Raw genomic sequence first — 25,158 nt, 5'->3', positions numbered from 1 at the left:
CACAGCACTTCATTCCTGATCTCTTCACTTAACACACCCATGACCAGCACAAACAAAAATGGGCTTAATGCTGACCCCTGGTGTAATCCAAAACTAACTTTAAAGTTTTCTGTTTCCCCAACTGCTGTTGTTACTTTAGTGCTCGTTCTCTGATATATCATCTCGACCAGCCTAACCAACTTTTCTGGGGGTTTCCTCTTCCTCAAACACCAAAACATCACTTCTTTTGGGATTCCATCGTATGCTTTCTCCAGGTCTATAAAAGAACAATAAAGCTCCTGGTTTCCCTCTAGCCTCTTTTCCTGTAGCTGTCTTACTATGAAGATGGCATCCACCGTCCCTCTTCCTCTCATGAATCCATACTGCTGTTTCCCGATCTTTACCATTTCTCTTAATCTCTCATCCAGTATCCTATCTAAAACTTTCGATCCATGCTCTGTTAGTTTAGTTCCTCTGCAGTTACCACACTCCATGACATCTCCCTTCTGCTTGTATATAAATACCATTAGACTCTCCTGCCAGTCCCTTGGCATTTCTTCCTCTTCCCATTTAGCTTTTAATAAACCCAGCATCCATTTCTCCCTCTCTGTACGTAGTAATTTGATCATTTCAATATGGAACTCTGATGGACCTGGTGCTTTACCATTCTCTATTTTACTTAATGCTCTCTTCACTTCTCTATCCTGTATCTCCATTGCTGGTCCCCCCACCCTTTGTGCTCCCCCCCCATCTCCTCTCTCTCATTTTCAGTATTTAAAAGTTGTTCAAAATACTCTCTCCATCTCTTCTTAATGTCTTCATCCCTATACAATATGTTTCCATCTCTATCCTTGATGGCACACAATTTACCCAAATCCTGTCTCTGCCTTTTCCTCAAGTTTGAAATCTTATAGATATCCTTTTCTCCTCTTGTTCTTAGTCTTTCATTCAACTGCTCTGCTGCCCCTCCAATAAAAATACCTACCCTCCTCACATCTCTTTCTTCTTCTCTGTACCATTCCCCTGCACCCTGTGCAGGCCTTACTTTCCAGTCCTTAAATGTGTTTGGTTTTCTTTTAATTGATTCTTGCACCTCTCCATTCCACCACCACTCAACACTCTATACATGCTGGTTCTTCCCACCAGTTCCTCGGCTTCCCCCACACATATTTCTCTCATGTCTGCCCACATATTTTCAACTGTGTTACCCTGTCCAACTTCTATGTTCCCCCTTTCCTGCCATCTCTCTCTCACAGTCCTCCTAAATTGCTCCCCCTTTTCTCCTTCAAGTTCCCAAATCTTAATTCTTGATCTCCTCTTTCCCTTTTTGGGTTTCCTCCCTCTCATTTTCAAATCCATCACCACCAACCTATGTTGTTTAACACATGCTTCTCCCAAGAACACTTTGCAGTTCGCCACATTGCTATTGTTGGCTTCTCTAACCAGGATGTAATCTGTTTGGCTTTGCACTCCTCCACTTTCATACGTTATCAAGTACTTATCCAACTTCTGAAACCATGTGTTCATACACGCTAATTCAAAACTCTGAGCCATCTCCAATATATAATCCCCATCTTCATTTCTAATTCCAAACCCATGGCCTCCGTGTACCTCCTCATACCCATCTCTTCTCTTCCCACCCTGCCATTAATATCAGCTCCTATTATTAGTTTCTCCTCCCCCTCACTGTTCTAATGACAGCCTCAAACTTGTGTCTAAATAATTCTTTCTCTTGCTCTTGGCACCCCATCTGAGGACCGTATGCCGATATTATATATACTATTTTGTCCCCTATTATTATTGGAATCTTTAAAAACCTATCATTTACTCTTTACTTCTATCACTTTTTCCTTCCAGTTGTTACTTACTAAAATTCCAACTCCATTTCTTCCTCTTGTGATCCGCTGTAAAAAAGCTTATACCTATCCTATCTCTCTAGTTCCACTCCCTTTCCACCTAGTCTCCTGCACACACAAGAAATCTATCGTCTCCTCTCCATCACATCTACTATCTCCCCCAGTCTTCCTGTTAAGAGTACCAACATTCCACGTAGCTGCTCTATTCTTCCACTTTTTCACTAACTTCCCTGGTTGCAGTCATGAACCCTGCGGTACCCTCTTGCCCATTTATCACACCACTAGGGGGATTCTGACTCGCGTTGCTTACAGGGGACGCCCTAGCTGCATTCATATTTCTTACATCAGGCATGGTTCGCTGTTTGGCAAAGGGGTTTTTACGACCGCATGCCCATGCTGTCATCAACCATGGATTTGGATGTGGGCCTCGCCTTTGTCTAAAAAGTCCACCTGCAAGGCAGCAGCTTCCACAGTTATTGGCAGTGGACCTACCCTTTTACTAAAAAGTAAGACTGCGAGGCAGCAGTTTCCACAGTTATTGGCAGTGGGCCTAGCCTTTTACTGAAAAGTAAGACTGGAAGGCAGCAGCTGCCCTTTTAGTTGCCTTTTATGACACGCAGGACCTTTGGTGGTAGTATTCTTACACCCCTACCACAAGGTATTTTGGATTAGCTGCTCCCAGCCATCTACCTCTGTGGTGCACTTCTGCTCTGTCAAGTCCCTTCTCTCTCAAAGTCTTCCCTCACAGTCTCTCCATCTTTCTTGGTCTTCCTCTTTGTCCTCTTCTTCTACCCTGCACTTCCATCTCCATAGCATGCCTTCCAATATGGTCTTCCTCCCGTCTCATTTCTCAGTTACAGGTGTCCTTACCATCTTTGATATTTCAGCCACCTTGGTTGACCCTCTGATATACTCATTTCTAATCCTATCCTATCCCTCATTGCGCCAGACATCCATCTTAACATTCTCTTCTCATCCCTGCTACATCCATTTTCTTCTCCTCTGTCTATGTCATACTTGCTTTTTCTGTACCATATAGCATAGCTGGTCCTACCACTCCATTATGGAACTGTGGGCTTTCACATAAGTAGGAGCAAACTTGCTTGAACTTGCCTTATCGTGCTTAAATGTCAGCTATCTTGGAAAAGACAAAGTGTTTTTAAAATCTTGGCTTCAATGAAAATTATGTTTCCCTTATACATTTAGCGTCTTGAGATTTCTATAAACTTTCCACCTTTAATGGGTAGTAGGAAACGAGTCTTTATCTTAAAAGGCACAATGTAGATTTTATAAGTCAGTAAACATGGACTTAGAATTCTAACTTAGCCTTTGGGCACTCAGAAATTATTATATAAATTCACAAATAACTTTGGGCCTTTACTGTCACTCTGCACACATCTCAACACTCTCTACCCTGGTGCCTACTTCCAACAACCTACTGCTCTAGGAACCTCCATATATATGGGGTTCTGTCTGTTAATCATACGATACCAAACCGGGTATAATTTTTCACAAGTTTCACCTCTATGGGCTCCCCTTTTCATTAATGTTCGCGTTCACTTTTCTATGAATTTGGTCAATGGTTGCTATCGAGTTAATGTAATGGTGCGCGAGAGTCACCTGGCGGGTCCAGATTTCCATTAGTTCTTTGCCCAGTGCTACAGTAAAATGATGACTTCACGTTCAACCATATGGGATAAAGGCTGTGGAGCTTTTCCGTCTGCAACCAAATCTGGGATTACTCAATTCATTATTGCTTTTTTTTTCCTGTCTTCTCTCTGTCTCGGTTATTATCGGTGTTTTCTGTAATGCCCTTTTGCCTTTTTTTAAGATATTTGGTTTATTTGATTACAGACTCAATTCTGTGAAGTAGAAACTTTTAGAGTGTGTTTTGGTTATGAGTGGCTATGGGGCGAGTTTATTCATATTCTGGTATGCAAATGACCAATTTGAGCCTTTGCTGATGCCAGGAGGTAAATTTAAAATCAAACACGTTAAAGAAGAGACCAAACAGAATCAAATGTTTAGACTAATATTTGTGCACCTCTCCTTGATGAACAGTTTTGTTATAACTTGAGTAAAGATAAAAGTTATTTAAAAATTTCTATAAAAAAATATTTTGCTTTGACATTACAAACAAAATATTCCAATCGAGTACATGCAAACAAACATTTAAGCACAAAAAACAACGTGATAAAGAGGAAATAATGCTGTATAACATTATCTGGTAAAGGGAATATTCTAATTAAGTAAATGCAAATATGTAAGTACATGAAATGACATGTAAGTACACAAAAATAAGATGATAAAGGGAATACAATGCTGTAAGAAAATGATCTGATTAGACGTCAAACATCTATAGTTTACAGCTGCACTTGAAACTACTAAATAATGATGAGTATGGAGAAGCAAATCCACATTTATGTATATGTACATATATATATATATATATATATATATATATATATATATATATATATATATATATATATATATATATATATATATATATATATATATTTAAAGATAATAAATCAGCATAGATAGCTTTCGGGGACTTGCTCCCGAAAGCTATCTATGCTGATGTATCTTTAAATATATGTATATACATAACTGTGGATTTGCTTCTCCATTTTAAGACTCATACTACTATGAGTATTTTTTGATGATGGGTATATTATGTAAACAATGCTTATTAGCAACAGAAAAAGTAAACTGCAAATTAATATTGCAAAATTAATTGGCAAATATGAACTTGCAAATTTCACAATAATAAGCCATTATTCGGTATAAGTGACAAGTAAGGTATTGTCTAAGTCCATGGCACTTTTACAGCAGACATAGTCCCACCTTAGTGGTTAGTTCTTAGGTCCCCTCTCTCTCTCTCTCTGCACAGATGATCTTCGTAAGGAGATCAGCCAAATTCTTCTTTGATGGAACGTACTTGATGCTGATTTTTCTCAGGTTGATTTGCTCTAGTACAAAGTGCTTTTGGGTGTCAGTGTACTTTGATCTCTCAGAGCAATGAGTGTCATTTCCTAAGGCTATGGCACCCTGATTGTCAACATTTATTTCTGTTGGTCTGTCGACAAAATTCTTGAATCCTAACTCCCAAATCAGTTTTCTGAAATAAACTACTTCTCTTGTTGCTTCACAAAGTGCTACGTACTCTTCTTCATTTGTTGAGAGTGTAGTTATTCTCTGCCTCCTGCTTCTCCATGATATTGGTCCACCTGCTAGAATTATTACAAATCTAGTGATGGATTGTCTTCCATCATGATCATTTGCATGGTCTGCAGCCACCCATGCTGTTAGGCGTTCTTGAGTTTCCTGGTAGCAAATGGGATATTGTAGCAGATGTTTTGCATTCTTCAGATCTTGTTTGTGAGGTTATTGTTTTTTTTGTTTTTCCTTGCGCAGTGCTCCAGTGGCAAAAGCAATGTCAGACCTAGTGCAATTTACTATAATTATAGGTATAATAAACTACCAGTGATTCCTCTGTATTCTGTTGCGCCACATTTTTCATATTCTGGGACTTCTTGTCTAAAATTTAGGGCTAATGGGGTGACAACCTTTTTGATTCATCAAGAATTTGATTTATCAGCACTTCTTGAATGTAGTCTCTCTGATGGATCAGAATTGTTGCTGCATCTTCTCTGATGTATTTAATGGAAAGAATATTTGATGCCCCCCCCCCGATCTTTTACGGCATAATAATTCATGAATTTTTTCTTGAAATAAGTCATATCATCTGAATTTCCAACAATGATGAAATCATCTACATGAACTCCAATAATGGTTGTTTTTGCTTCATTATAGTAGATGCATCGGTCAAATTCAGATCTAATCATGCCCATTTTTGTCAGCTTCTCGTTCAGTTCTTCATTTCATTTTCTACTGCTTTGCGGCAAGCCATAGATATTTTTCTCCACTTTGCAAACAAAATGTTTTCGGTTTGCAATTTCATATCCCTTTGGTTGTTCCATAAATATGATTTCCTTGAGTCCACTGTTTAGGTAGGCTGAATTTACATCAAACTGTTGAACAGTCCATGGATTTTCAGCAGCTAAGGCCAATAGCAGTCTGATGCTTGATTTTCTCACTTGAGGGGCGCAAGTCTCGAGACAGTCCACACCAGGTGTTAAGCAGAACCCTCTGGCCACAAGTCTTGCTTTATGCATCATTACCTCACCAAGTTCGTTGGATTTTCTTCTGACTACCCACTTGCAATCAATCACTTTACGCTCTGTTGGTTTTGGCACTATTTTCCAGGTGTCCATGCTTTCTGATCTTTCCATTTCTTGCAGCATGGCAGCTTCCCACTTGTCTTTGTCAGGACAACTGAGTGCTTCTTCGACTGCCAATGGATCTTTTGGCAAATGCTGGAAATCTGTCTTGACCTTGCAACAACGGCACTTCTTTGGTTTCTTCGTCCTTTGAGACCTTCTCAACCTGGGTTCCTCATCATGGTTCTTTTGCTGATTTTCTTGATTATCTTCTTGATTTTCTTGACTTTATTGTTCTTCTGGAATATCTTCTTGATTTTCTTACTTGTTTTCCAGGTTTCTGTTGTTGGTTTCTGTCGCGATCCAAGAATCGTTCCAGGTTCTTTCAAACTCCAGGTTCTTTCAAACTCCAGGTTCTTTCAAACTCCAGGTTCTCTCAAACTCCAGGTTCTTTCAAACTCCAGGTTCTTTCAAACTCCAGGTTCTTTCAAACTCTAAACAACAATGTTTCAACACCAGCAATTGAAATATGGGAAGTGAATATAAAAAGAAACTCTCACAACACTACAACACATTTATTCACAACCTTATTTACAAAGAAAATGAAATGTTTTTCCCCTTTGGTCTCACTCAACGTAACACTAAACAAAATAAATCTAAGCAGTCATAAATAGGGGAACAGGTTGCAAGGTAGAGCAATCTTAATACTTAAATGGCGAGTCGGTGAGTTATCCTTTCGTGACTGGGGTTTTAGCTGAAGAGATGTTGCTGACACGATGACCTCGGGCTTGAAGACGTCACAGAAGGGCGCTTGGGAACTCAGCAGAGATGTTGCTGGTACGATGACCGCGGCTCGTAGACGTCACAAAAAGGATGTCCTTAAGATGAGGCAGCAAATGCTGTTTCTTCAAGAATCTGGAGATGGTGCAAATGGAGGGCAGGAAGGGCTGAAGACTCGTCCTCGCTACAGGCAGGAAGGGCTGACTACTTCACGTTGTCACAGGCAGGAAGAGCTTAGCGACTACTCCTCCACACAAGCAGTAAGGACTGACTACTTTTCTTCGTCACTGATATATAGGGATGCTGCTTCACCTCGTCTTGAGCATGGAGGGCTTAGGAACTTTCATCACAAGCAGGAAGGGCTGGCTGCTTCTCTTCGTTTTGGGCAGGACAAGATTTTATGAAGAAGAGTAATGGTCGTCTGAAGGGGATACTCCCGTCGGAACGTTGCTTTGTCCGACCTCTGAGTGTCCTCTCTGTCTCTGTCTGTCTATATCTCTGTCTTGGGAAGTCTCTTCTGGAAGCTTATATACCACTGTATGGGCAGAGCTAATAATGACAGACAGTTGTCATTCCCATATAAGGACTTAGGACTTTTTTTTTCTGCACAATGATTGGTTCCTAATATCCGCCCCTTTCCAGCCATGCCATAGAAGATTCCAGATCAAATTTTCTGATGCAATGTGGATCGAATATTGCGCCATGTTACAAAGGCATGGCATGAGATACCACGTGGTGTCATTTCCACAAATGGGGTTTTCATCGACTTGCTATTTGGCCACGACGCATTGACAATGGTAACTGACTGGTGATCGAACACAGGAAGCAGTCACGTCTTGGAAAAGAGATATTTCTTTTTCAATATATTTCATCATTATTGCATCTACCCATGACAGTTTCATCATTAGAGAAAAGGTTCTCCCAATCAGTGTTGTTGTCAGTGTCAGAGTCAGATACAAAGAGAGTTGTTGTTTGCTTCTCTATTGTGGTTTTCACAGCTGGTTCCTTGATCTTGAAAGGGTATATCTCTACTTTGAAGTAAACATTAATGGCATTGATCATGATTTGTTTGTTGATGATCCGCAACTTGTATCCCTTTTGGTTGGGACACACTCCCATGTTGACACATCTTTCTGCTCAAACTTCCAGCTTTGGAGTCTCCCTTAGCTTAGCCCAAGCTTCACAGCCAAACACTGATCAATTTCAGATCGTCATGGTCGAGGTTTCTCCCATTCCACATCACAAATGGAATCTCGTTTATGGCTGTTGACATTGTTATGTTCTTGATGTCATTTGCATGAAGAATGGCTTCAGTCCAGAATTTTTGTGGTACTTCAGACTCGATCATCATGCGTCTTACTATGGCCAGTAAACTCTGGTTTAGGTGTTCAGCTCTTCCATTTTGCTGAGGAGTGTACGGGATTGTCAGCTGTCTCTCAATTCCTTTCTCTGTAAGAAAAGCTGAGAATTCCTTGCTGACATACTCACTCCCATTATCAGTATGGAGGCACTGCAAAGGTCTGTTGTTTTCTCTGTGCCCTGGCCATGTACTTCTTGAATTTCTGCATTGTTTCACTTTTCTCCTTCATGGTAGCAATTTCATTGTACCTTGAATGGTCTTCGAGAAAGGTGCCAAAGTAGTGGCTTCCAGTTCCATTCGATGATGGCTCAGGAATCTGACAAACATCACTAAATACTATTTCTAGCACCCCACTACTCCTTGAATCACCTTACACCAACTTCATCTGCGTATACAGCTTGACTTTTAAATTCATTCTGAACCACCAGTTCTTCAGGAGACATATCACTGTCGTAACAAACATCTAAAATTTGTTCACTGACATTCTCAATTTTGTCCAGGAAGGACTGGATACCTTTCAGTTTGATTACAAAATTTTCCTGAGTAAGGTCACCACAGGTACCTTTTCCAACAGATCAAGAGCAATCGTAACACGAGATTTAAAACCTGCTCTCTTCCTAACCAAAGGGAGCAAACCTTGATCACTGGCTTCTATTGACATTTTGATAAACTAGCCTATGTGGCAAAAACACCAAGAAAATATTATATATATCCTACACTTGACCTAACTCGGCTGTGCATTAACACAAAGTAAGAAAAATTGTATGGGCTATGCATAAGAACACAGCAAGAAAAATTATATATACACTTGGCCCTACTAGGGTTTGCACTAGAACACAGCAAGAAATATTTATACACTTGGCCCTACTAGGCTACGTGGCAAAAACAGCAAGAAAATATTATATACAGGCTACACCAAACCTAACTCTGCTGTGCATCAACATAAAGCAAGAAAAACTGTGTGGGCTATTCATTAGAACACAACAAGAAAAATTATATAAAACACTAGGCCCTACCAGGCTATACGGCAAAAACAGTAAGCAAACTCTTAAAAATAATTCAAGGAACAAGCCTTCACCAACAAAAAACACAAGGTGATACAGTGATGATGTTAGGCTAATTTGACATCCTGATAAATTACCGACGTTAGCGCGGAAACAAAAGGTAAACCAGCCCCTTTTCTTCTGTCTGTGAAAAAGAACAGGAAATTCTAATCCAATGAGATTCAAGTGATACAATGCAAATGAGCCCTTGTCTAAATTTAATACAAGTTTGATACAGAAGATTCGTTGAAGAACAACCACGCAATGCAAGTAGTGGTGATTTACATACGTTAAAACAGCAATGCTTAGGAGAAACAGACGGAAATATTGTATGGTTTTTTGCGTTCCTGTAGAGAAAGCATAATTAGGCGCTCCTTTTTTTGTCTGTGACTCCGATGATATTGTATACCAAACACATTTGCGTGTTTGGAAGTTAGACTGCCCGGGGCTCTTAAGTACTCTTAGAAGCGTCTGATTGTTTGGAAACACTGGGCGCGGGCTCTTACAATGTTCCCCACAAGCGATGCAGCGATGCGGAAATTGTCTTGGCAATTGTGGTTGGCTCGAAGGGCTTGGGCTGAGTTCCTGAGGAGGCTGAAGGGCCACGGGTGCAGGAGCTCGAGGAGGACGGGAGCTGGTTGAAGGTGCGTCGGATGATCCTTGGTGGCGGCTCGGGCTGAAGGATGACTGGACATGATCGCTATTAGCCAGCTCGGTAGGGGGCGGCAGCAGGCTGAAGGATGCACGTGGCTGGTCCTTCGTTGGTCAGCTCATTCCGGTTACTAGTATTAGGGGGCGGCTTCAGGTTTCCTGGTATCACAGCTCCGGTGGTCAAGTGGGTCATCTCGGAGGGTTGCAGTTGCTGAGAACTCATGACTGTTTTAACAGCGGTTTTGAATTGGCTAATAGCTTTGCCAGTTAAGAATCATCTTGCTGCTAATGCTGGGTTTGCTTTTGATGGCCTGCTAACAGTACAAACAGTACCAGCTGTGGTGCCAATTAATATTTTGGTTCATCCTCTAGGGTGATGGTATTCTTCAGCATTCTTGTCAAGATAGTCATCTCCAAGCTCTACGTCTGATGCTGTTGTGCAAGCAGAAGAATTTGTTCCCATAAATAATTGGATTTTAGAAGGATTCTTCCTCAGACAGACGATGTATATTGCAGGGATTCTCACTCCTCTTCTTGTGGACATCCTCTTTGAAGTTTTCATATCTTATCAGCACCAAAGGCATTGATCCTATAGACCGAATGATGGCATTAGACTGTACTCCTTACTGGTAATCAACCTGTCCCTGGTGACTCCAGCTGTTAATTGAAGAATCTCTACTAGCAACCTGCTCCAGGCATGTTTTTTACATTGAACTCCTGTTGTCAGCTCATCTCCCTCGACACTGTTTCAGTCCTCTAGTAATCCTTTCTCTGTGGATTGAAGCTCTTTTAGTTGTACCAAAAGAAAGCTATCGCCATCACCCATGATCTCTGTGGCATTTGTGACCTGGCCAGGAGGTTCTCATCTTGACACCCCAAAGATGACCTTGGCTGCCTCTGGTCAATTACTCTGAATAAAGCCCACTTCAATACAGCCTGAGGTATCATCTACCTAGTGGAGTTCTCTGATGAGGATAAGGAGGCAGCTGGTGTATGCAGTAAGTGGCTACCTTAACTGCTGTAATGGATTGGGTATGTAATGCCTGAAATCTCCAACAGCCTCAAAGACTGAAGAAGGGAACCTTTGCTGCTTAGCTTTGTCCAAGACTGAATTTCTTCTGGCAAGTGTAGTAAAGGAAAATCTCACAGATGCCACACGTTGAAAATCTCACAGATGCCACACGTTGAAAATCTCACAGGTGACACACTTTGTGTGGAGGGCAGAAAACTCTTGCTTCTTGTCCATCCAGTGGTTGCACCAAACTCTATTAACCGCCTGGATAAGGTACTTTTGCACTAATTTCGATATTTACATTTAACCTATGGTTTTTGATAAATGAAATACTTGTTTTCTTATGATTTTATGAAGTGATATAGAACGTTTAACATTATTATAAACACAGCATTAAAGTGTGGTTTATGAACAGACTGCTTGTAAAGAAATTGTGATATATAGGTGAACCGCTGCTAAAGTGATGTCTTTAAATGTTAATGAATGTAGGTGGTTTATTACCTGAAAATATTTTATAGTAATTATTTCTATATGTAGATTTCCTATACTCAGCACATTATAAGTTCTTTTTGATAGGATCAGAAATATTTCAAAGCAGAGTTGATTTACATCGTGTCATCTCTTAACCCATTTCTTTTTGTAGTGGTTATGGATGTATTGAGTGAAGGAATTATGAACAAAAGTCTTTGGAACTTATGTGCAGATGATCTGGTGATTACAATGGAAACTGAAGAACTGCAAAGAACGATAAAAGAGAGGCAGAAATCCCTTGAATGTGGTTGTATGAAAGTATATGTGGGTAAAAAGTGAGGTCAGGTTGTCCAGCAACCAGGGAGGGACAGGTTATTTATATAAGATAGAAGAGGCCAAGGTTTAAAACAGGCAGAGAATTTCAAACCTTAGGACCTACTTTAATGCAGAAGGGAGGTTGTGAAAGCAGGATAAAAGCGGCTTAGGGAAATGGAGGGAGATGGCAGAGTTATTGAGGGACAAAGAATGCCAATAAACTGAAAGATCTATTTTACCGTAACCAGATCAGTGATAATGTATGGTTCAGGAACATTGGCTTTAAATATGGAGGAGGAACAGAAACTGGAGCACACATATGAGGATGCTAAGGTGGACTGTATGGATCTCGTAGTCTGAGGCCCTTAGGGGAACAGTACCATCAGTGCACTGCAGGCGTTACTGAGTTTTCTCTGCAGTGCTCCTTCGACCACAAGCTGCAACCCCTTTCATTCTTTTTACTGTACTGCCTTTCATATTCTCTTGCTTCTGTCTTACTTTCCACCATCTACTAACAATTGTTTCGTAAAGAGGTTGTTCTCCTGTTACGCTTTAAAACTTTTTGCTCTCAATTTCCTTTCATCACTGAATGACATCATAGGCACAAATGCTTTTATAACATTCAATTACATTGGGTGAGAGGCTGAAAAAATGAAGAAATTTTGAGTGGTTGGGTGATATAGATTACTGATATGATAAGAGCTTCAGGGTTGAGGTGGAACCTGTTAAGCGTAGGAGCAGTGGAAGATGCTTTTTGCAGAAATTATTGAAGATGTATGAGGGCAACCAACTTACTTAAGGGATAGCAGTGGGGATGAAGGAGAATATTATGAAGCAGCCAAGCTGATTTTTTTAAATTCGTAAATTGTTTTATTATAAGCAAATATGACTTCAACATACACCCAAAAGAAAGGCAACCTTTATTTGTTCATTGTAGTTGTTCCGACAACAAATTGTCCCAGTGGCTCTTCAGTAGGCTACTAATAATGGTTCTCCTAAGAAGCCAATCCATAATACAAGAGAAAACTACATTGTATTTGAAATATCTGTGATATTTCAAAATTATAGAACCTACCTAATATAACTTGTATAATTTCTATCAGCTAGTTGAGCTGAAAGATGGAGATGACATGCCATACCAAAATAGATAACTGTTGTACTATCCTAGGGAAGAAATCCATCACACACACACTCACACACACACATACAGTATATATATATATATATATATATATATATATATATATATATATATATATATATATATATATATATATATTGTTTTTTCCTTGCCTGACATTTTGAATATTCTACCAGGCTACCAACCTGCCTTCAGCAAATCTAGCAATCATGAGCCTGAACACTGTACCCTTCAGCCACGACGGCACATACATATACATAAACAATTGTGTAGGCTTCTCATCAATGGAGTCAATATATAGCAGCTCTGGAGGAAAGTATTCGTACACGCCTCGTCCAGGAACTCAAAGATGATGAGAAAATGAATTAAAGATATTAAGAAAATAAACTACTTGAATTGATTCAGCTATTCATAAAAAAATTACATGACAAATTAAAAGGGTCAGTTAGGGTTTAATTGAAGGAATTTCAGAGATAAACTAAAAGAAGTAAAGGTAAGTTAAATTCACAAATTTGAAATGAGATGCGTAAGACAAGCTGGAAGACAACAACTACATTTAAGTCTGTCACTTTTTCCAGTTGATAAACGTTAAACACTGAATTTTGTTTGACTGTAGACATATACTGTAAATAAGCATCGTTGTCTGACAGTGGAGTTTTAAAGAAACGTGACTTTTCATTAACATTTTTTAAATTGAAGTATCAATAGGATAAGAAACTCGACGACTCAGAAATATTACTGAAAAATCTTAACACGCTTAGATATTCATCAAAACAATGTGTTATGTGCAAGTGATTTTTGTAGTCCGGTCACCAATAAATAGATGTCGGTGCCACCTTTGATGTGACGTCTGCTAAAGTGGGAGTGTAGTTTTAGATTCCTTGTTTTCTTCCAGTATACAGTACTTCCTACGTAGTACCTTCTTAAGATGATAGTCTCGCTAGTTTGGTTGCCGAGATTTCTAGATTAACTTCGATGATGTCTGGGGTTTCGTTGCTCTATGCTGTAACTGTATTGTGTTTATTCGTGTCGAACGTTGAAGAATTTGCATGGCTTTGCGTTAATGAAAATTTGGTGGTAATTCCAAGAAAAAGGTAAATTTCAGGCTGTTTAATTTTGTTAGTGAAAATATCTCTCTCACCACTGAGTAGTTAGGAAGATGGATAGATGATGATGATATTGGTCGGTGTAGCCTACTCGTGTTTTTACTCAGGGCTTTGATTTTTTCGGATTGGAAATCCACAGATAAAAACTCCAGTAGCAGGTCTTGATGGATTCTAATTTAATTCGGGATAGTTTATACGATTAATCTTTGCCATCAGTGTGATTTAACTCACGCTGTTCAAATGAAGGTTGCAGTCGTTTACGTGACTTTTTTTTTTTTTGTAAAAAGAAAAGGTAATTTTTCGGAAGACTCCAGCCAGCCATTTCGAAAGCTTTTCGTGCAGAAATGGCCAGGAAATGATAGGGCACTAAAATAACCTAAAAATACCAACCTAACTCAACCTAGGGTGTTTACTGGTTAGCCACAATTTTGCCATATTATTATCTATGGAGGGGCTGGACGCCTGGTTTTGTCTTGACTTTTAAGTCATAATTTTGATTATTTTCTATGTCATTAGGCATTTGCGAAGATTATGTATTGAGAAGAAATTTTTGTTTTGATGTTTTACCCAATAAAAATATAAATTTTAATGTGGGAGGTGGCTGGAGTCTTCCGAAAAATAACCAAATAAGATCAGATTCACTTTAAATCTTTTGTATTTTTTGAGACAAAAAAAATAGCAAGTAAATGCAGTAAGTCGGTCAAGTCGTCCATTAAAAGGATTTAATTATACTATGGGAAAATTAAAAGATATGGAAATTATCAAGAGTCACTGACCTAGAAATGTTTGGTACTATCATTTTATACTATTGGTAAGCGCCTTCTGCAGGGGTTGGTAGTTCCGTCAAGTGTTAAAGTTGTATGAAACGCCCATTTATAAACTTGAAGTGGGTCTCATCTCTGTTTCATGGACTAAGCTATGCTTAGGGAATCAAAGAGGGGTCATTCATCCATGAGTGAAGTGAAACATTCATGAAATAGAGTAAAGTATGTTTATCCCTGTAAAATCCATTATTCCATTTGGTAGAAGTTCAGCTGATATGTAACAGACTTCTCAAGATATTCCTTAACATAACCATGGGTATGGATATAATTTAGTTCAGTGATTTATAGTAAGAAATAGTTCAATTTTTAAAAATACATCCGTTAATTGTAGTTGTAATAGATACAAAATAATGACAACTTTTTTGGTAAATTTTAGAAAGAGGAACCAGCCCAAAATGGCATGAAAATGTTTTTCTATGTGATTTGGATGTGTTTTGCACGAATATCACCTTCATTTTCCTCGGAAATTAACGGTTTTAGACTTTACTCGGAGCACCTACAGTTTCCAGGCCCACTCGACCGCTGACCGAAATCAGCGGAAGAACACCAAAACCAACATGTCGTCCTGTTTATGTGTGTGCTGTCAGTAAGGCCGTGGAACGGCGCCGCCTTATCCGCATATTTAAAGATTCTTGGCAAGCACGACATTTTCTGGCAAGAGGTAATGTTGCTTGCCAGATGTGGAGGTTACAGTAAGGCCGTGTTCTTCCGCCGATTTCGTCGGCGGTCGAGGGGCCCGGAAACTGTAGGTGCTCGAGTAAAGTCTAAAACCGTTAATTTCGAGGAAAATGAAGGTGATATTCGTACAAAACACATCAAAATCACCTAGAAAACATATTTTCATGTCATTTTGGGCTGGTTCCCTCTTTCTAAAATACCTTATTATTATTATTATTATTATTATTGTTAGATGTAAGCAGTAGCACCATGGCGGCAATTTCCTTCTGACATGACTTTTTCTACAGGTTTTTGGCTGCTATTTATGAATTGACCTTCAATTTTTGTCGCAGAATGTAATTAACCTGTCATTAACCCCTGAAGTCCCTCCAGCAAGGGGCTTCCATACACGATCTTCACAAGACAGATATAAGCACATATATATAAACGTCTGTCCTCTGGAACGTTTCATATCCCATCGACAAGTGCTAACTTGTTAACACGTATGAGTACCACTTTTGGGCCAGTACTAAACACGGCAAAGGGACATTCCATTTGGCCGACAACAAACAGATGCACCGCCAGTGTCAGAAGCCCTGAAAGTGTAGAGCTAATACTTAGAATTACCCTAAGCTTTATCTCTGCATCAGGTATTCCCTTTGAAAGTGACTTCTTTTTATATATAGTGTTTTATTATGGCTGCTTCTCGAGAGTCTATCATTTTTTTCAGTCAGCTGTAATTAACCAGTAATCAACCTCCAGAACTGGTTCTATTTTTTGTAACTTTATTTCGCATGCTCTCATGGAACTTTTGTAGTCAAAGTGGGTACCCTTCACTGGAGGTTTTGGAGCACCCCAGTCTAAGTAACACAGCCTACCAGGTTAGGTTAGGAAGGGTACATTAGGTTAGCATGGTTCCTTTTGTAAGAGGTTTCCCTAGCCTGTCAGTTCAAAGCCTTTCAGAATTGATATTAGTGATCTGTGTCAGGAGTATATAATAATAGGTCAGTGGCTTTTGTTCGTTACTCATTGCTACACTGGTCTGCTCTTCTGGTTTTGTTTCATTTGGTGTAGGCTTGAGTTTTTTTTCTTTTTTTTCTTGATATGCAAATTTTGTAGTGGGATGAAGAGGCTATAGGCTGATTATTAACTTGAGAGTCCTTCTATACAGTTGCAATTTTAAGTGGCCTGGGAGGCTGGTGCAAAGTCGTCTGAACATGGCCTTTTCATCCGTGCCTCTTTCATGAGCCATGCTTAGGGCTAATTGCAGATTTCCACAGGATTTTGTCTTTGTAGGAAATCATTTGGACCAACTGTGTGCTTGCCCAGGCCCTTGAAATTGTCTCACATTATTCCATCATGCTACAGCTCATACATATATATACCCCCTTCAGTGACTTCTTCCTCTTTTATCTGTTAGTGCTGTTCCCTTGGGAATGGTGTGGCCTCACACCAGTTTACGTACAAGTTTTACTTGAGTATATTGTTTGTAAGAGCATTTTGGGGGACTTTCCTTCGTATTTGCTTCAACAGGACTTTTTTATGTAATTTTTAGGATGTTTTACTGTTGTGCAAAGCGTGCCTGTAGCTTTTCCAGCATCTGCAGGCTAACTAGGTTAGGCTAGGTCAGTTTTCTGTTAGTATAATTCTCTTGTATTGAGTTATTTGATGAATGCTCCATAATCACATTCTCTCTTGCAGCTTGTATGCGAGTCTTGTAATTTAGAATGTAAATTATAATTGTAATTTAGAATGTAAAGCATAATGTAATATTCTTCACTCAGAGTTGTATATAAAGTATTTTTCTTTGCAGTCCCTTCTGTTGGGTCTGCAGGGGGGCTCACCGTCCATTCCACAAACCTTGACCAAAGTCAAGTGTCGTCAGCAGATTCAGGAGTCCCTCCCTTGGAATTGGCGATTCAGGCGCTTAGCAACTTTGCTCTCTTTGATTATGTAAGTTTAAATTTGAGTGGCTTTTGTGAGAAAGCTTCTGTATAGACTTGAGCGGAGACAGTTCTTGAATCAAATGCTGGAAAGTTGGGACAAGAATTTATCTAGATATTAGAGAATAAGCGTTATCTGATCTTAAAGTGTCGATGTTAACATTTTCTTTTTACAAGGATTGCGCAAATGAGACTGACATACAACTTTTAAACTTGCTGCTGTTTGAAGACTGACTACATGCGTAACTATCCCGGTCAGTGATGGTGGCCCCCAGGGAGGCATGAAATGAATTTAATACCCCAATCAATTATTAAAACTGTTCAGTGGCATTTTGCCAGTAAATTTTCTTTGAAAGTCTTGAGCATCATTTCGTGTCTCCTGGTTGGTGGCTTCTGCATGTGGAAACCTGGCGGTGGGACATATTAGAGGATTCTGGATCCTCTAATATAACTGTAGCATGCAGCACCATTTCTGATGTAGGTGTTGCCCACCATTGTTCTTCCCTTGACTAGACTCATGACTCTGACAATGTAGAACGTGGTTCATCCGTCCCAAAACTGGGGAAACGAGGAGAGGACCACACAGACAGGAGGGACATCTGTCGGCATAAATTAGGAAGCAAGCTGCTGGAAAAGGCTCATGAACAAGAGCCACTCCAACTAGGGATTAACCTGTGGAAAAGGTAACAAGGTATGTAGGTTGTCCTGCACTTGTCCCGCAACCTCCCTGTAGTTTTCCTGATTGTGCCTCTTCCTTTGCTTACTTTCTGGTCACTGTCTTTGTTTTGTTATTTGATATTTTAGTCATTTTACCTTCTTTCATTTGTTTGCAGTCTCTGATTCTGTAACAACATTAGGGTTCATCTTTATAGCTGTCATATGGAGCTTTTTCAGTGGATTGTCAGTCAACCTTTTTCCTGCCTGATGAGGCACAATGTGCCAAATTGATGACTGTGCATTTCAGTACTTTGTGGACACTGCACTACAGATACTAGTTACTTCTTTTGTCAAGGCTGTGATAATGTAAGGCTCAGTGCTGTAATGTAAGGAGTTTTGCTCTCTCACCTTCTCATTGGTTTTAAACCTTTCAGATAGCTGTCAGTGGGCGTAAAATGGCTGGGAGAAGTGTTCTGAAGCATCCAAACTTACAGGGTGGATAATTGCAGAAAAGTACCTCCAGTTGCTTCAAGGACACAACAGAGGTGGTAATAGAGTGTATGACATTCAACTTCATGACAGAAATATTGAACACTTGATGCCTCCAGTGGTAGATTTGGTGCTTGATGCATTTTGATAAAGCTCTGAAGTCTGCTGCTGTCTTCTGCTTGTTCTCCAGTGAGTTTGTAGTCTCAGTGGTTTGTGTTGCTGTGGTGATGAATTTTTATTTATCAGGGATTGAATCCCCTACAGACTCCAGCTCTTGTTGCACTTTCTTCAACTGAGCTCTTTTTGCTCTTTCTGTGACTCTGCTCTTATTGCTCCTTCTTTACCTGGAGTGTTTTCATTCTCATAGCCTGGATCCCAGTACTGTACTGTACACTGTAGGAAGAGACCCAGGTAAAATTTTCCCAAGTAAAATTGTCTTGTCTGCCTTGAAGCTGTAGACTGCCCGTCACCTGAAGTAACTTCATTTTTCTTGTAAGTGTACCACATTCTGAGTTGCTGTCAAGAGGGATTTGTACTGTACTGTCTGAGACAGGTGACTGGATGTTTGTTTGATTGCTGTTAAAGCCAGATTTATTCCCAAGATATCTTCCTGGGTGGTTGAGCCTCCATTTACCATCCTGATGGAGAACCGGCTGGTTGTGTTCATGATTTCTATAAGAAGTTTTCTGTAATTATTGTTGGTGTTTCATTGTTTTGCTGTCCTCTGTGTCAAAGAGGTGGAAGAGGCAAGTGTACTTGGAGGCGTAAAAGGGAATGTTAGTGTCTTGTTCCACAATGCTCTCACTGAAGATACCTCTCTTTGCCTTAATCCATCAACTCTTAGCTTGACCACAAGCCATTGATAGTAGGACCTTTTGAGTAACCTTAAGCCTCATGTAGGGATCCAGAATCTGCGCAATAGCCAACATTTTTTCGTAGACTTTCCTTCCCTAACACTGCACTGGTGGCTGTACTAAGTAGCTTTTGTATAGACTTGTTCTATAATTTAATCGGAACAAGAGAATCTCCAAGTAGGAATAAAGTAGTGCTGCTGCATCTTGGCCCCTGTTGATCCAAATGTATATTAGATCTAAAGTGTTGCACCCTTCTACTTGTGGCATATGACTTTCAGTGACTTCCCTTTATTACTAATGTCTTGTGAGCAGTTGACAGTGCTATCACAAAGACTGAAGTTACTTCTTTGATGCTTTATAAGTTTTGTCTGGATAACAGTGTCACTGGTATGCTGTGGAAGGGGGTTGGGATGTCTTCAATCTGAATTTGTCATGTCCATTAAGTTGAATGAGGGACAACACCATCTTGTGTATTTCCCATCTCTGTGTTTCTCCATGTATATTCCATCCTCAGAAGTCCACAGATGGTCCAGATCTGGTATATTCCTTCAGTGTACTCAGCTAGTCCAAATTGAGTTCAGTCTCCTTGAGTTTGTTTGTGGAATGAAGGGAATAAGAGGAGTGGGTATGAGACCAGCAGCTCAAATACTAACTGGCATTTTGTCTCCCTTCACATTGGAAGCAGAGGGGAGAGGAGGTTTGATCATTTATCTGCTTACTCTAGGTTCATCTCCGTAGGGGGATAGTGCCTCGAGTGCACCTCATGTGGTACACTGTAGGCGTGCGAGGTTCTTTGCAGCATCTCTTTGAGCTTGAGCTGCCATGCTTACAACCCTTTCATTTCTTTGACTGTACCTCTGTTCATGTTCAGTTCCTTCCGTCTTACTTTCCCCAACCCTCTTCTAGCACTGAACTCATAGTGTAAATGTGAGGTTTTCCTCCTGTTAAACCTTTCGCTCCTTTACTTTTTACTGTTAATTTCCATTTCAGGGCTGAATGATCTAGTCCTAAGTCCTATATGCTATTTTGTTCTACTCAAGGTTCTAGGTACTTGCACAAAATACACCTTCAACAGAACCATAAGCCATTCCAATCCTATGATGTGTGCGAGATCCATTCAAGGTCAGCACAGTTCGAGTAGTTCCAAATAGGTTTCATGAAAATTCCTTCCTACCCAAACTAGAGCAAGCTTCAATATGTTGTCACACACTTGAGCCAATATATTTTTTGTGCTGAAAGTAGTAGTGATTGAATGCTGTCCCTTTTCCTTGTAGTACTGAATGGTACAGTATGTTACAGTGGAAGATAAGATAGAATGAGGTTCCCAAGACCTCTGGGTTTCTTGGCTCTGAAGGGAAAATGAACCAGTACTCTTTTGTCTCGAGTATTGAAAAGAGAGTTTAGGAGAGTAGTATTCTACTGCTATTGTTAACTAATTACACAGTACTACTGTTATTCAGTTGGTGAAGTAATTGCCCCAGTTCTGTAATAACATCTTATTCACAAAATGAATGAATGGCCTGCTTTTGAGGTACACACTTCTTTATGATAAGTTTATTCTTCAGCTGAAAAAGATTGAGTTACTCTTAAATGAAAACTTATCCAATGTAACTCAGGAAAGCGGCTCTTTTTTTTTATTTTTTTGTAGACTGGACAGTCGTTCTTTGTATAACCATATAGCTGTGTCACTCACTGTCTGAAGGAAAGTCAACTATTTCGTAGGGGTTTCGCAGTAAGGGGAGAAATGAGAAGCTAGGTATACCTCATTCTTGTTTCTCTGAGGCTAAACTGCCTCAAATTTGGCGTGTAAGGACCATGGTATTTGAGAATTGTTTCCTGAGCCTTAGTGATTGTGGATGCAGACACTTATGTTTTCAGTCTTCAGATTTCTTGGCTCCTTTGGGTTGCTTATTCAAGTGTCACGTCTTTTTGCTCTTGTCGTCAGAGAAGTGGTGATGTTACTTAGTTCCTTCATTGTCAGTTCTTGATGCACACATTGGAGAAATGGTATGTTATTTCATTATGTATGTATGGTTGCAGTATTATAACCCTGCTGATAGCACTCTGGTATCTGATGTTTTTGAACACTTGCTTTCGTATAGTGTGCCCGTCTGCAAAGGAATGGGATGCCTGTATGACTGCGTCAGGTTGTCAAGATTTTATATAGTACTCTTCCTGCTTGAAAGTCTCAGTAACTCTGTACAGTATTCCAGGTGAGTCTGTTTTGGGCTGACCTTACACAGCCACTGGTTATTAATTTGTGATGTTGTGATGTGGAAATTACTTTTAATGCGTGGTGACAGATTTTTCAGCATCCATTTGCAAGCAGCATCTTCATATCCTCAATAGCCATAGCAAGTCTTGGCCCATCCTGTAGGTGTTGGAATGAGTTGAGTTCATCTCTCCTCTCACAACTTGTTTTCCCTTATGCTTTTTGTTGATCTTGAAGTTAGAAGCAGTATGTCTGTGCTTGTTCTATGTAGAGGCTTGTTTTGTAATAATGAAGAAGCCATTCAGTTGCAGACCTACAGTTCCTCTGGAGGTTTTTGTCTGCCCCACTGGAGTACAGTACAGTACTGTACTACATAGTGTTATGTTAGGTACAGTACAGGTATTGCCTCGTTGCTCTCTCCATCAGTTCATCTCAGAGGCAGGAGAACAGTGATGAAGTTGTCTTAAATACAGAGACATCTTGATTCCTCATTATAAAATCAGTCAATGAACGCGTGCTGAATTGCCCATTGGTATTCAGCTGCCTTAAGTCTATTCATCTAGATATTTGGTATTTATCAATCGGTGTTTGTACTATGGGCTCATTGAGGTGTAGTTTGTATTATAAGCTGAAATCAGTTCATTGATGTGTTTGCACTGAAGGTTTAAGTTACATACTTGTTCGTAACATGTAGTGTATTCATCGAGGTGTATGAATAAAGGCTAATGTCCTTTCATACAATGTTGGCGAATCAGTGGTGTCTGTGTGTACAATCAAGTCAGCTCATTTAAGTGTCTGGACGACTGGTTAAGTATTGCCAAATTTTTCAGTTTTAAAATGGTCCGTGAGGTTTTAACGCCATCAGTGCACCTCATGGTGCACTGTAGGCGTTACTCAAGGTTCTTTGCAGCATCCCTTCGACCCCTAGCTGCAACCCCTTTCATTCATTTGACTGTATCTCTGTTCATATTCTCTTTCTTCCATCTTACTTTCCACCCTCTCTAACAATTGTTTCATAGTGCAACTGCGAGGTTTTCACCTCCTGTTACACCTTTCGCTTATTTACACAACTGAATGACCTCATAGGTCCCAGAGCTTGGCCACTGTCCTAAATTCTATATTCCATTCGATCCCCCACTGGAAGGATAGACTCCCTCTTTCTCACATATGTCTACAGCGTTTGTATTGGTCCTCAGCGTCGTTTTGTGTTGCCTGATGTTTTATTTGACATGTTTGTTACCATCTTTCATGCATCAATCAACACAGGTGGTTTGGTTATGATTGCTCCTGTTTATATTCTTACTTGGAAAATTGGTTGTCTGCTTTTGTTGTGAACTGGATTAGATTAAAGGTACTTTTTATAAAACGTACTTATTCATGCACTTTGCATTGTATCGCCACAGAGAGCGCAAGAATGTCTGCCATGTTTCCCACATCCCTGTCATCAGTGTCGTGTTGAAAATGGTTAACTTGGCTGCTTTAGCAAATGCAGCCTTTTCCTGTTCTGTCTTTTGGTAACTATGCTTGAGGAATGTGAACATAGTTGTCATTCCTCTTCTCTTTGTGTTTTGGAAGAGACGTGAGTTCACTGGTCGATTGACCTCCTTGACTGAGCTCTCCATCCAAGTGTATAAAAGAGCTCTTGTTCTGGAAGCCAGCATTATATTAGTTGCTTCTCTTTTTACCTGTACTGTCTGCTGTTGCTTTAGAAGCAGTTTCTTATCCTATTTCATTCATTCGTCTGCTGCTTAAAAGATATTAATGTTCAGTCTGGAGTTTCGATCATCTTCATTGATGATTATGCCCAAGTTTGAAAATGCTCTTAGCAAAACCCCAAGCATCTCAGTCCAGCCTTTCTGCAGCTGCAGGTGCCATACTGCAACACTTGTGGCATCCAGGATATGCCTAGTAACTTCAGGCTATGCGCAATGTGTGAGGTCAGCCAATCATAGTCACTGCAAACTCATTTTGTAGAGCAAGCCATCCCAACTTCTCATTGGACTTGGTAAGGGCAAGAATCCAGCTCAAATTTTTCGAATTTGTGATTTGACATATTACAAATCACGAAGGGATTCTCATTCATTTGTCCATAACGTTTGGAAATTGACAGCTTTTACTCTAGGTAGTCTTTGATTGTTTGGCAGATGCTGCTTTAGATTAACCAAAACGGGCTTTGTAGTTTTTATGAACCTGGGTTTGCCTTGTTTGAAGACGCGGTTGTAACTTCAGCCTCAGTGCTTGAAAAGATAATGTTTGTCATATAGTGAGTCAGATTTTGCATAGTCTTTCTGCATGGTCTGAGGTCTGGGTGCAGATGTTAGTTTGTTCCTGACCCAGCCCAGGATATGAGGGTACCTGTGGCTGTACTTTTTTGTTGCCTACTGGTGGTACAGACTCTTGTGGAAAATTTCTTATGCATGTTGTGTACTGGCTTCACTTTTCTTAAAAGTGAGCAAATTTTGGGGAGGGAGGGAAAGGGGGTTTACCTGCAAAGTTACTATGCTAACACTTGTTGAGGAAGACATTAAAGTTGGTCGCTGGTTTGTTGTCTTGTGAGGCCTTTTTTCTGAGCATTTACTAGCATTGAGGCTCTAAACCTCTTAATACTATAATCTTTTGGTCTAGTTTCACTTTCCAGCTTCTTCTTCCAGTCTGTGTTAGTGTTCATAGAGACATTTTCGAGGTAATTCCTCTGTAGTGTCATTTTGTTACTTTCAGCATGTATTAATATTTTCATCTTCTGTTTTGTGTATCCTTTCATGTTTTCCCTGTTAAGTGAGATGTGCTGCAAATCATTCCCAATTCCTACCTCTTTCCCTTGCCACCTGTGTTTTAGCCTCCCCTTGCCAGAGTTTGTAGGCTGTAGTCTTGTTTAATAGCCTTTCATTTGTTAGTTCAGCCACCTGGTCTCTCTATAACCAATCTTTTGGTTAAACTGGAATAATTCTCCTTTGCACTCTGCTACTACTGCCTTTGACAGTTTACAGTGACCACTTTTGGATGCTGGATGATGGATTTTCTGACATGTCTTCTTAGCCACTTTGACAGTTTTTGTAGCCATTTTTTAGTCTGACCTTTTGTTTACAACAAGTGCCATTTCTTCTTGGCTGTATCTCCACCTTTTCCATGTTTTTCATAATGCATTTTTCATGTGGGGACAATTTGGCCCAATTAGGCCAAGGATACTTGAATTCCATCAGTAGTCTGTCAATTCAAAGGTGCACATGATTTTTGTAGATCCTGTAGGCAAACATGGCTGAATCATTTCAAACTTACTCCCAGCATTTTGTAGGCAAACTGAATCTTGCGAATTAAGCTTATGTCCACCAAACTGTATCTTGCATAAACAGCTGATGTTGACTATGTATAAATATGATTTTCTTAAGGGCATCGTAAATGTTGTATACATAATTTAACTGTTTGTCTGTTGTCATTATATATGATCACTCCAGACAAGGCAAACTGAGGCTGTTAATCTCATAAGGACTGCGGTTGCTGACAATTTATATATAGCTGAGGCTAATGTTCACAGAGGTTGCTTCATAGTTATCCCCCGCCCTCAAAACACAGGTCATCAGGATC

At 39.9% G+C, this 25,158-nt stretch overlaps 1 protein-coding gene and 1 long non-coding RNA gene across 2 annotated transcripts in view; one reads left to right on the top strand and one right to left on the bottom strand.

Annotated features, from left to right (window-relative positions):
* Window positions 1–1,020: 1,020 nt before the first annotated feature.
* LOC136830005 (uncharacterized) lies at window positions 1,021–1,533 on the bottom strand. The gene has a single exon (XM_067089181.1). It carries the CDS (start codon window positions 1,531–1,533, stop codon window positions 1,021–1,023), a length of 513 nt encoding a protein of 170 aa, XP_066945282.1.
* A 15,315-nt stretch (window positions 1,534–16,848) lies between these two features.
* The window catches only part of LOC136829904 (uncharacterized), a 30,322-nt gene continuing 22,012 nt past the window's right edge, over window positions 16,849–25,158 (top strand). Inside the window, exon 1 of the long non-coding RNA XR_010850524.1 lies at window positions 16,849–18,055. This is a non-coding gene — a long non-coding RNA (uncharacterized lncRNA). The remainder of the gene's footprint in view (window positions 18,056–25,158) is intronic.

The sequence above is a fragment of the Macrobrachium rosenbergii genome, chromosome 45, assembly GCF_040412425.1.
Source record: "Macrobrachium rosenbergii isolate ZJJX-2024 chromosome 45, ASM4041242v1, whole genome shotgun sequence".
NCBI lineage: Eukaryota > Metazoa > Arthropoda > Malacostraca > Decapoda > Palaemonidae > Macrobrachium > Macrobrachium rosenbergii.
Note: the sequence above shows the minus strand (reverse complement) of the source record. Positions and strands in the feature narration are given on the sequence as shown.